General features: G+C 57.4%; 2 protein-coding genes across 4 annotated transcripts in view; one reads left to right on the forward strand and one right to left on the reverse strand.

The window, feature by feature from the left end:
- LOC109515146 (zinc fingers and homeoboxes protein 1-like) overlaps positions 1-1,941 on the forward strand; it is a 6,745-nt gene extending 4,804 nt beyond the window's left edge. The window contains exons 6-8 of the mRNA XM_019868743.1: positions 40-553; positions 619-744; positions 854-1,941. Of these exons, the coding sequence (XP_019724302.1) occupies positions 40-553; positions 619-744; positions 854-1,168 (955 nt within the window). The 3' untranslated portion in view covers positions 1,169-1,941. The remainder of the gene's footprint in view (positions 1-39; positions 554-618; positions 745-853) is intronic.
- Positions 1,942-3,893: 1,952 nt separating this feature from the next.
- On the reverse strand, positions 3,894-11,401 carry LOC109515189 (zinc fingers and homeoboxes protein 2-like). Of its 3 annotated transcripts, XM_019868802.1 has the most exons (4): positions 11,296-11,401; positions 7,235-8,711; positions 6,059-7,180; positions 3,894-5,397 (listed from the first exon to the last, which is right to left on the reverse strand). In XM_019868802.1, the coding sequence occupies exons 2-4, from the start codon at positions 8,497-8,499 to the stop codon at positions 5,388-5,390; spliced, it is 2,397 nt and encodes a 798-aa protein (XP_019724361.1). In that variant the 5' UTR covers positions 8,500-8,711; positions 11,296-11,401; the 3' UTR covers positions 3,894-5,387. The 3 variants fall into 3 exon arrangements, with proteins under 3 accessions (XP_019724361.1, XP_019724359.1, XP_019724360.1); XM_019868800.1 differs by having other exon boundaries at positions 6,059-8,711; XM_019868801.1 differs by lacking the exon at positions 11,296-11,401 and adding an exon at positions 10,789-11,289 and having other exon boundaries at positions 6,059-8,711.
- Positions 11,402-11,498: the final 97 nt, after the last annotated feature.

Consider the following 11,498-nt stretch of genomic DNA (forward strand, 5'->3'; position numbering starts at 1 on the left):
CATCGACTCCAGCGACGACGCGGGCGACTTGTGGCCGAGCGCCGCCTCCGGCAACCGGGGCTCGCCCCGCCTCCCCAGGGAGCGTCGTGCCAAATTGCGCCACGCCTTCCCGGACTTCACGCCTCAGAAGTTTAAGGAGAAAACGTCCGGGCAGCTCCTCATCCTGGAGTCCAGCTTCCGCAAATGCGACACGCCCTCCGACGACGAGCTGATGCGCCTGCGGACACAGACCAAGCTGACGCGGCGCGAAGTGGACGCGTGGTTCAGCGACAGGCGTAAAGGGGTCGTTCCCAAGGGGGGAGGAGGAGGGGAGGCCGCGCCCCCCGCCTCCCCGCCGCCTGTGGGACGCAGGGTCCTGAAGAAAACTCCGGCGCAGCTCGAGATCCTGAAGAAAGCCTTTGTGCGCTCGCGTTGGCCTACGGCCCAAGAGTACGACGAGATGGCGCGGGACTGCGGCCTGCCTCGTAACTACGTGGTCAACTGGTTCGGGGACACGCGCTACGCCGCCAAGAACAGCAACCTCAAGTGGTTTGATCTCTACCACGGAGGCAAGGTGAGGACGCGGCCTCGCGCGCCCGCCCGCCTGCGCCATACCCACCCTTGTCTTGTGTTCCGCAGGTGGACGAGACCTCGCCGGATGGAGCCGCCGGGATGCCCAAGAAGTCCAGGAAGCGTTTTCGGGGTTGGTCGAGGAGGACGCGGCGGGCGTACGTCGGAAAACAGGACGTGCGTGCGCCTGGCAAGGTCTGTAAAGGCACCAAAGGGCACACTTTCCTTCAAATGATTGCGAAAAACGTGCTCTGGGGAGAGCCTCGATTTCAAACGAAAAAATGGTGTGTGTTTGTGCCCGCAGGCGAAGAACGGCAAGGCGTTCCTCAGGGCCTACTTTCTCCAGCAGCGGGTTCTGAGCGAGGACCACCTGGGCGACTTGGCGGCCAAGTCGGACATGAGCGAGCAGCAAATCAGGGAGTGGTTCTCCGAGGTGGGACGCCGGGCGGCGGAGGGGAGGGAGCCCTTCGGTGACCGCGACCAGGAAGCGGAACGGCAAGAGCAGCGAGCGGAAGAGCGAGGAGACGGGGAGGAGGCCGAGGAGGGTCAAGGGCGCCCGGAGGACGACGTCTTCCAACAAGCGTCTCCTGGCGGGAACCGATCCGGGTGTCCGACGTGAGCAAGCAATTTCTTTGCCGCTCGTCGGATCACGTCCGTTCAAACGGCACTTTCTTTGGAGAGGGTGCGCCGCTCCGGGTGGCGCCTCGGGCCGGGCGGGAACTCAAGATCAGTATTGCAAAAAGATGAGCTTCTGCATCCCGAGACGATCGGACGCCTCGGGGTGATGCACAAGTATTAAGACTCGCTGGCTCCACCAAGTGGCACCCCGAAGGCTCACGCAAGACTATTCGTGGGCAACGCTGCCACTGGACTTTCAACAACTCAACCATGACTGCAAATCGGCATTTTCGCTGCACCGCCGCGGGACCAAAGACGGCAACGACATCGCGCGTGACCGCCAACCGACACAGCAACAGTGGACGGTCCTTGGAAATGTGATGGATTTTTTTTTTTTTTACTCTTCAAAACCACAGGTGCTGGTTTTGAAGAGTAATAAAAGTCCAATTCTCGACATTCCCCAATCTGAAAATACTTGTGGCGCCATCTACTTTTCAGCCCAATGGCCCAGCCCAAGTGGCCGCTTCTTACCTGTGTGGCGCTTTTCCTCCCTCGTAGGCACAGACCCAACGGCGTTCCTGCGTCCGCACTCCTTTGGAAAAACCTGATAAAAATCAAGAATGTCAGGGAAAACATGATTTCCAGGATAGGAAGGCTGGCGGCCACGACCCTTTTCCAGCATAAGAGAGGAAAAAAAAAAAAACACTCTCGCCAAAGCCTGCCAGCTTTTCATTTTTTTTTCACTTCCCGTTTACTAAAGCCTTTCTCAGCACACCTATTTATTCTCCTCGTCGTTTGTTTGCAAGGAAAATTTGAAAAAGATTGCTGGGGTGGGGGAAAAACAAAACACATGGTGTTGCAATTTCCTTTTTTTCTAACTGTGGCCACGCCTCACTGAAAAAAAAAAACCTGCGGTTATTTTCCGTCTTTATGGCCACACAAAGGCGACACGCACCGCCGTATCCGAACCGCCACCCAAACGGTTGTCTGTCTCTACACGGATTCCCTCTATGAGGTGTCAGAGAGCGGCGCCTTTAGCCGCCGCACAGCTCGGCTCGCCGGCGTCCGTCAGGTCGTCCGCCTCCTGTTCCAATTTTGTCAGTTTCCCCCCTCGCGCAAGTGAGCTGGTGGTGGCCCGCGCGATGCGTTAAGGTAAGGCACAGGTGGCTCTGAAAATGCGCGAAACTCGGCGGGGACGAATGACGAGCGTATACCGCGTCAACACGTGGCGTCTGTCACATTGGCGATTGATGTATAGCGAGTCGGCATTAACCTGCATTAACTCGGCGAGCGTCTGACGAGCTTCAAAGCACCGTTTGAGTCTGTCACTTCCCACTAAGCGCTCGTCTTTTCCCGACGTTCGCCGAGCCAACTCCCGGAGGAGCCCGCACCGCGCGCGCCGCTGCCGGTGGGGCTCCGCCGGTCCCGCGGGCCGGCTCCTCCGGGATGACGGACGACCCGCTCGCGCTCTTGCGCACGCGTCCTCGACCGGCGCGCGCGCTCGAGAACGCCATCTCCAGGCTCGGCTTGACGGACCGCTGGCAAGTTCCCGGGGCCAAGCGGAGAAAAGGCGGCGGGACAATTCGCGTTCGCCGAGACGCCTTTCGACAGCGAGTTCAAACGGCGCCCGATGAAAGCGATGCGCCCACCGGTCGAGAGCCGCCGTCCTGACAGGAAGCCTGAGCACAGAAACGGCGACCGGCCTCGCGGGAACGTCGAGCGCGACTCTCGCTTCAAAGGCAGACACATCAAGTCGGCGTCATCAAAGCGCTCTCGTGACAAACTCGTCAGCCTGAACTTGTCTGCCGGGAACAAAGTCACCTTCAACTTTTTTCGCCTTTGATCGCCAATCCGGTGTTTTGCCTTTGCGTCTCCTTTTTATTCCCCAACTCCGCTCGCCGCCTTTTTGCCTGAAAGACAACAAAAGTTGTTAGCCAGATGCTAACATGCTAGCAGCCATGCATGTGATCAACGAGGTCAACGATTGATCAAAGGGGTCTCGACGCACGCATGCGAGTAAAGACGGCGGGGCCCGACCGATGTAGATTCTTGGAGACAAAGCAGGTTCGCGTATTTGGTAGGAAAAAAAAATGTCCACTCACCGATTCAACGAATAAAACATTTTGGGATCCCTTTGACGCTTCCAAGCACAAAGTGGGCCAGCTCTTCCGCCGTTGTCCTCTTAAGTATTTGTCGAACTGAACAGAGAGGAATTTTCAAGCACAAAACACGCAAACTCACCCCTAACTTTCTCCCGTTTGCCCTCGTGGCTGTTAACACGTGACGGATTTGCCGGCGATGGGGAGAAAAGCCGGGCGTTTGGCCGGCAAAGCAAAATCGTGCCGGGAGCTGCAGCGGCATCAACGCAACTCAATTAGCAGTCACCGTTGTTGCGAAAGTCGGCGTGGGACAACGAGTCATTGGCTCGGGACGCTTGGGGCTTGGACTGCATCCTGTCAGAGCTCCCTCTAGTGGAAAATCATTGAAAGCACGTCATTCTGCGAGACACAAATTTCATCTATGCTGCATGTCATACATAAAGCATATTTGACAATAAAGATGACCTTGACACTTGGCAGCATTGACCGTTCCATGAAAAATTCGGATTCCATCAGCATTTCGTCCGCAGAACTCCAGCAGATTGCGAATTATTGATTTCTTTATTTTGCATCTAACGTCGACCGCTAAAATTGCCTGACCGACCCTTAAAGATGGCAGGCACAAGATGGCGGTGTAAAAAGCGCTTTATTGAAGGACATCACATGACTCTGACCCGAAAACACAAACGTGAGCCAAAAGTGATGTCTGAGACAAAAAGGTTGGCTCATAGAAGCAGCGGAGTGTCTGCGTGCTGTGAGAGGAATGGGCGTGGCCTGGTCCAAAAGCTAGCTGATAGGAATCAGGTGCTAATTAGCACGTGTGCGTTAACTTAGCATCAACATTCATGGCGTCCCATCAGAAAGTCAAGCCGACGCGTGACGGCAACTGAGGGGAATTTGACATTCATCGAGTCAAAGGACACAAAAGTAGGGATGCACCGATATCCCTTCTTGGGGAGGGCGAAGATGACAACCGCTATTTGTCCTCGAATTTAGTGCGCGGTGAGAGCAAATTGCCGTCACATTACGTGTCGCAACAGTGACAAAGATGCACTTCATGAATCAACGCACCGCCATCATATTGCGACGGTCGGAGGCTAAACGCTTGAAGCTAAATGAAAAGCTCATTGAAAAAGGTTTGCTACTCGGCTTTTCAAATGGTCCACATCAAAAGACAAAAACGCATCCGTTCTCTGCGGCGCTAGCGGACTTTTCAAAGACAGAAATGAAATACGTGCCACAGCGCATGCTCCAAGCAGGCGGAATATAAGACGGCGGCTTGGTCAAGCAGTATGGTTGTCGCGGTACCGGCGCAGACGTATGGCTATCGGTGCATCCCGACGCCAAAGTACGTGCGGTGTGCGGACTTGTGCGGTTGAAGCAGAAGGACCTTTTTCAGGTGTCCTTTGGGCCGCTTGTCGAGGATGTTCTCAAGTGGCAGCAAAGCAAACAAGTGGAGCATGGACACCACACGTGACATGTCGCGTGAGGACACAGCGGCAAGCTGGATGGCCCAAACGTGACAACCAAACAGCATTTCACCGATGCACCCTTCAAAAAAGTCCTTTCCTTTTTTTCTTTCGTCTGATCTTGTGTGGAGGAACCCCCCCCCCCCCACCCCTTTCTCAGCAGGGGAGTGGCAGACGAAAGTCCAGGCACCGCTCACAACTGACTCAAGTGTTGCCAAGCAGTGTGTGTGCAGCATTCTTTTGTTTGCAAACCAGTGGATGCAGGCCAGTGGAAAACAAAAGAATTTCTCACAATGACACACACCCACACACACACGTGAGTGGCGACTTCCAGCAAGTAGAAAGGGGGAATTGCCAATGGTGTTGTCGTTCATTCTCCATGATGACGACCCCCCCCCCCCAAAAAAGTCCCAAAGTCAGCATCAATCAGCACATGGGGAATCAAAATGGCTGCCAACCCCACCCATGAAAGCAAGACAACCTGAGAGAAGGCGTTAGCGCGCGTTAGCCGCACCAGCTAAGCGTAGCAATCGTTGTGGGGACGCGCCTCCTGTCAATCATCCTTTGGCGAGCGGAGACAGGGAGGAGGGGATGATCGCAACACGGCGTCCTTCTCGACGTGTCCGGCGGGAGATGAAAAAGACCAACGTTGTCATTCGCACCTGAAAAACAAGACCAAAGAGTAAAAAACATTGATCGACGCGAAAAGTGTTTTGAGGAGTGGCAAGTGAGTGACGCTTGCAAATAGAAGTGACGATGCCGATGAGTGTGACATCTCGTTTTCAGGCGCGAGTCAAAGTGACGCTTTCAGGGCTTGGGCACCACAGAGGAGGGGGTGGGGGGGGGCGCTATTTTGGGCACAAACGCTGATCGGCTCTGCGTGAGCGTGCACAAAGTGGAGCGACGCGATCCAAGTATGAAAAATCACATCCCACGCGCCCAGCCGAGGCTAAGCAAATCACTAAAATAGCACACATGGTCCCGAAACACAGCCAGATCATTGATTAAGAAATAACTTTCAAAGAAATGCATCAAAATGTCGCCGATGATTGGATTGGGACAAAGTGCAAGCAGGCGTGCTATGGCGACCATGACGCACGCCGCTGCTAACTTGGCACCTGACAAGGAGCGGGTTGTGCTAAGGGTTCTGCCAGAAAGAGAGCAATTTTTGGGCCAACGGTTGTTTCGGGTGTGCAGGAAAAACAACAACAACAAAAAAAAAAAAAAAAAGGGAGAATTTTCGAAATGGGTGATTGGCTAAAAGGCGGGGCTTCGCCTGGTCAGCGTGTGAAAAGTAGCGCGGGGGCGCGGATAACGTAGTACCTGCCAGCGAGGCGGTCTTGCAGCTCGGCATGCGGCGCCCAGCCCGGCTCCGCCTCCAGACGCTCGGCGCCGCCTTCCCGGCAGCGCTCGCCGGGGCTCGACGCGGCACTTTTCTCCGGGGGCCCCGCGCCTCCGCCACGATGGAAAAGTTGCGCATGCGGTGTGGAACGGCGGTCGCAGAACCAGCGCGCCACATCCACACCGGCCAATCCGGGCCAAACCTCCGACAGAGTGGCGACCCCTTCGGTTTGAGCAAAACGCTCCTTCAGAAGCGCCGGCGAGTGGGAACTTTGAACGGAGCGGGGCGGCGGCCCGGAGCCACTTTTGCCACCCGGCGCGCTCAAGCTCGGCTGGTGAATCCCATTAAGGGGCGGAGTTGCGTCTTTATCGGCCTCGGTCTTCTTTGCTCCCATCGAGTTGAGGAGGGCCAGTTCCAAGTTATCCCGCAGGGCCCGGCGCTCCGCAAACCAGCCGTCGATTTCCCGACGGGACAGACCGGCGGCGAGGGCCAGCCGGTCCACGTCGCTTTGCGAGAGAAAGCCGTTCCTCAGGAAATGCTCTTCCAGGATCTTCAGCTGCTCCGCCGTCTTGCCCCGCATCCTTTCCAGCAGCGGGAACTGCGTGAGCGTCGGGGAGCGCCGCTGCGAATCGACAACCGGAAGCTCGCCGCCCTCCGCCATCCCGAGCGCCACCTCCTCAGAGGGCGTCCCACCCATGCCGTCGGCGGCCGCGTGCAAAGCGCCCGCCTCGCCGGCGCTGCGCTCTTCTTCTCGTGCAATGCCGGCGGGGACCTTGGCCGGAGCGGGTGCTGGCCGGATGACGGCGGGCCTCCTGACCGCAGGGCTGACGGGCGAAGGCAAATCGGGGAAGGTCACATTAGCGGCCGGCAGAGGGCTACAAAGCTTCTCTTTGGAAAGTCGGGGCAGAAGTAATGAGCTTTTAAACGGCGGGGCAAAGACGGGGGGCGGCGCGATGGTCGGCCTCGTTAAGGACTCGGGAAAGACCATGGAGGGCAGCGAGACCACCGGTTTGGTTTTGGGGTTTCCTAGCAAAGAGGGAAGCTTCCCCTTGGCGCACGACAACGACGAGGACGAGGCCACTACAGGCACAACGGCGGGCGACTTCATCTCCGTTGCGAAAGGGGGAACTCCTCCCGGTGCGGCCGAGGAACGGCACTCCGGTTGAGAGGGAGCGTTGGGCGCCTTGTCTTTGGGGTCTCCTTGACTGGGGGCCACCGCCATGACGGCTCGCTTGGACTCAGGACCGCCGTGAGCCACCAGGGATCGTTTCGGCGCGTGAGCGGGGCCCGCGGAGACTCCGGCAGCCGGGTTTGGAGCTGATGCGACACTTTGGAAGCGATGCTCGGCGGGGGTCGGCCGGGTCGCGAGCGTGTGATGGGCCGCCGGTACGGAACCGTTGAACATCTTCTTCCTGGCCTCCTCCACCTCCTCCGGGGACCACGTGATTCCGTGCTTGAGTCGCTGGGTGGTGAACCAAACTTTGATTTGCTCCTCCGGGTGCTTGGAAGCGGCCGTCAGCCAGGACAGCTCGGAGTGCGTCGGGTAGGGGAACTTGTGGAAGGAGGCCATCAGAGTCGGGTTGTGGTCCAAGGACGGGTTATATTTGCTGCTGTTCAGAGGAACGGCTATTTTGGGTTGGCAGTGGTAGTTGGGCGGGCGCCGGAGCACAGGGGTGACGTGGGACGGGTCTTGGAGAACGGAGGGCTCGGGAATGATGACGGTGCCGTTGATGTTGAGCGCGGCGATCCGATCCTGCCGCTCTGAGCCTCGGCCGCCGCCACAGAGACCCTCGATGGGGTCGGGCGACTTCGCCGCAGTAAAGAAGCAAGGCGGGAATGCCGAAGCCTCACGTGCGCCGCGTTCTTCGGGACCGGGACGGCCCTGCGATCGGATCGTCTGCTCCAAGACGGTCCGGTTGTTCCTCTCGATCCTCTTGAATTTGAAGTTGCTCTCGTGGGGGTGAAGGCTCTCGTTGTGCTCTGTGAGAAGCTCAAACTTTTTGGCGTCAAAGTCGCAGGCAGCGCAGCGGTACAGCGGATTGAGAATCACGTTGGGGTGGCTGGAGTCCACGTGCTCTTTCAAGTCTGTCAGGTTCGGACAGCGGAACGGGCAACACTTGCACTCGTAGCCTTTGGACTCCTTCTGCTGAGCCTCGCGCTCAGAGGGCGCCACGTCCTTTCCCCGCTCGCCTCGTTCGCTTGACCGCTCTTCCTCCAATGGCTCAGGGCGGAGGTTTTCCTGGTCCGGACGATGGGCATTCTGCGGGCCATCGCTGTTCGCGTCAGGCTCGGTTCCGTCCGTCGGACTGTCCTGCCACAACATTTCCACGTCGAAAATGTCCACGTCCGGCACCGCCTCGGGCTCACTCGGTCCGAGCAATTGGACCACGCAGGGGGCGGAGGACTTTCTGCGAGCGGGCATAGCGACCTTCAGGGCGATGACCAGGAGGGACCGGCGTCGGCGAGGCGCGCCGCTCGAGCGCTTCTCATGGACTGCGACGGCCGGGCCGGGGAGGGTCCCGAGTGCGACAAAGAGGGCGGGGGCGGTCGAGCGGCGGCCCGGGCCCCGCTTCGCATTGGCGCCGGCCGTGGAATGTCAGCTGACCGGGGCTTTTCCGGGGGCTCGTTGCAGACCTGGCCGAGAGAAAGAGACAGAGAGAGAGAGAGCGCGTCAATGCAGGGGAAGCCATTTTGGCGAGGCCAACGAGACCAACCTCGTCCTTCCTCCAGTTTACCGCCCCGCTTTCTCCTCGCCCTGCCCATCGGACCCCAACGGAACTCTTCCCGTCGCAACGCTGCTTGCCGTTGCGGTCGCTGCCGCCGACTCTCCAGCTAAAACGCAAACGGTTTTGAAGAGTGCAAACTAGGCAGAGAGGCAAAAAAAAAAAGACCTCCAAGAGAGGCAACCTGAAGTCCATCGAGCCCGTCAGCGTCACACAGCTGCGCCGGGTAGGAAAGAAGCTCCAAGTGGGTGAGTGGGGGGGGGGCTGTCAGCCAGGGGGACGCTTTGAAGAGGAAGATGAGAAGAGGGCGAGATGACGAGCCTTCAAGCATCCCAAAAAACACCCTTTGATCATTCCCTTAATGAACTTCCTTGCCATTCGTTTGCATGACTTCACACGCTCAAGCACCATGAAGAACGCGCGCGCGTGTTGTTATCCGGGACTGAGGGGGGTACATTGTGTTGCTGTTGCCGTGGCAACAGTAGCAGAGACACCATTTGCCCTTGCCGCACCGCAGAACGTGAAGCGACAGGCGCGGGGAAAAGCGATCGGGCCTCACCAAGCAGGAAGTGACCACCGAGAAAAAAATGAGCGGACCTCCTGCGCTTGCATTGCGCTCCTCGCCGTTTCCCTTGGTCGGCTTGTCGTTGCGGTTTTTTGCACTTCCGACTGGATTCGGACAAAGACGCGAGTAATAATAAGAAGAATACATTTGATTTATAAGCACCTTTCAAAACACTCAAGGACACTTTACAATCAGGAACAAGAAAACCACAGATAAAATTATCAACAATAAGAGATGAATTTAAACTGAGTATGCGTATTTTGAATTGGTGGCACACGCAGGCTGCCTGGGCCGTGAGCAAACACAACGAGGCGTGCGCGCGCGCGGCAGCCGCCATCCCGTGAGGTCTGAGGACAGATTGTCGCTTCTTTTTCGATTCCTGGCTCCCTCGGGGCACTTTTGGTGAAACGGGTTTATCTGGAAACTGCGCCAGTTCACCAACAGCGGGCCGATTGTGCTCAATGGGCAGTCACATGATGTTTGTTTGGTTGGAGGGGGCGTGGCCAAGGCAGCCGCCAGTTGGACCGCAGCTCCCGGCGAGAAGTCGCGTTTGCGTGTCGATCGTCTGTTGGCGAGCATTTCGAGACCCGGCAAAAGAGGGCTTCTGTCAGAGCCTCAGCACCCGTTCACCGTGACAAAGAGCAAACTTTGGCTCAAGCTTCTTCGGTTCGGCGCTAATCCGCAGCAGACCGTTCGCCGGTTTCAGCCAGAAGGCCACTTTCTGAGTCAAAAGTGGAGAAAAGCATCTTTTTCGGGAAGAGAAAGGGGGCGCGCAGAGTGGCGACTCGGGACGCTGCTGTTTTGCCACACCCCAAAGTACGAAACCACAAAATTAAGATGACAAACATCATCCTTTATCGACATGGAAGCAACTGACAACGACTCACCGCGCGGCTCCAGAAACCGCAAGAACAGAAACAACAAAGTGCAAAGGTTGCGGCCTCAGCATCAAATGCGATTCGAGTGGCCGCCGCGTCCCGTTCTGATGGGGTGACGAACAAGTGCCCCAAAACTAACAAAAGGACCACCCTTGGTCTACGTCGGAGGCGAGCCGCGCCTTTCCCGACATGGATGATGTTCCTGCGGCGCTCAAGTCCAAGAAGACAATCAGTTACCTGCACCACAGCGAAGCATTTCAAAAATCACATGAAAAAAAAAGGGGGGGGGGCAATCACACAACTTATCCCAAAGACAAAATGACAGCCCGGGCGCAACACAGCGCACGCACAAAGATTTACTCTGACACAAACAAAAAATATATATATACGAACGAACTAACACAAACACACAAACAAAAAGCGCAAACACACACACACACACACACACACACACACACACAGACAAAAAGCGCACACAATACACGAAGATGTACTCGGACACATCGAAAGACGCGTTCACACGTACACACTCGCAGTGAGGTTACCTCGGATGACCCCGGCGTCTGATGCTAGCTTAGCGTCGTCAAACGCTGACTTTCAGGAGGGGGAGGCGGCGGCGGCGGCGGCGGACGACAAGCACTCGAGCGAGCCCGCAAACTCGGCCGGGCAAGACAACCCGAGCAGAACCGGAGCGGCTCGGGCAAGCTAAACAAGTTAGCCTTCTCTTCAGCCAGAAGCTAGCCGGCTAACGGCTAACATTCGGGATGCACTTTCACTAGACCAGCTGGGGTGGAAAGGGGGGGGGGGCGTCCAAAGTTGCCCCCCGAGTCGAGGAAAGGCGGCGGCGGAGCTCGCGACGGCGTGACGACACAACTCTCGCCCCACTCCTGACACTTTCGGCTCCGTCGTCGAGCCAAGCCGAACCGAACCGAACCTAGCCTGCGGTCGAACGGCGGCCGCGCTTCAAAGTTGACTTTTGCGACTACCACTTGGTTCAAATAGACCCGAACAGAGGAGCGACAAGTTGCCCAAGTGTCCGTCTTGCTTCTTACCTGGCGGTGTGGCGTCAACGAGCCGTCAAGCAGTCTCGCTTGTCGCAGCAAACATCCAATTGGCGAGAGGGCGCGCTCGCGCGCACGCACACTCAGTAAGGGGGGGGGGGGACTGCTCGCGCAGCACCACAGACCATGGGCCGTCCTACGTCATCGCTCATTAGCATTTGTGCAAATTTGATGTCCTCGCCCTCAACCCGTGC

The sequence above is a fragment of the Hippocampus comes genome, unplaced genomic scaffold (assembly GCF_001891065.2).
Source record: "Hippocampus comes isolate QL1 unplaced genomic scaffold, H_comes_QL1_v1.1 scaffold225, whole genome shotgun sequence".
In the NCBI taxonomy this organism is placed as follows: Eukaryota; Metazoa; Chordata; class Actinopteri; order Syngnathiformes; family Syngnathidae; genus Hippocampus; species Hippocampus comes.

Coding starts and splice junctions, on each gene's coding strand:
- LOC109515189 (XM_019868800.1), bottom strand. CDS start 8,499: ATGCCCGCTCGCAGAAAGTCCTCCGCCCCCTGCGTGGTCCAATTGCTC.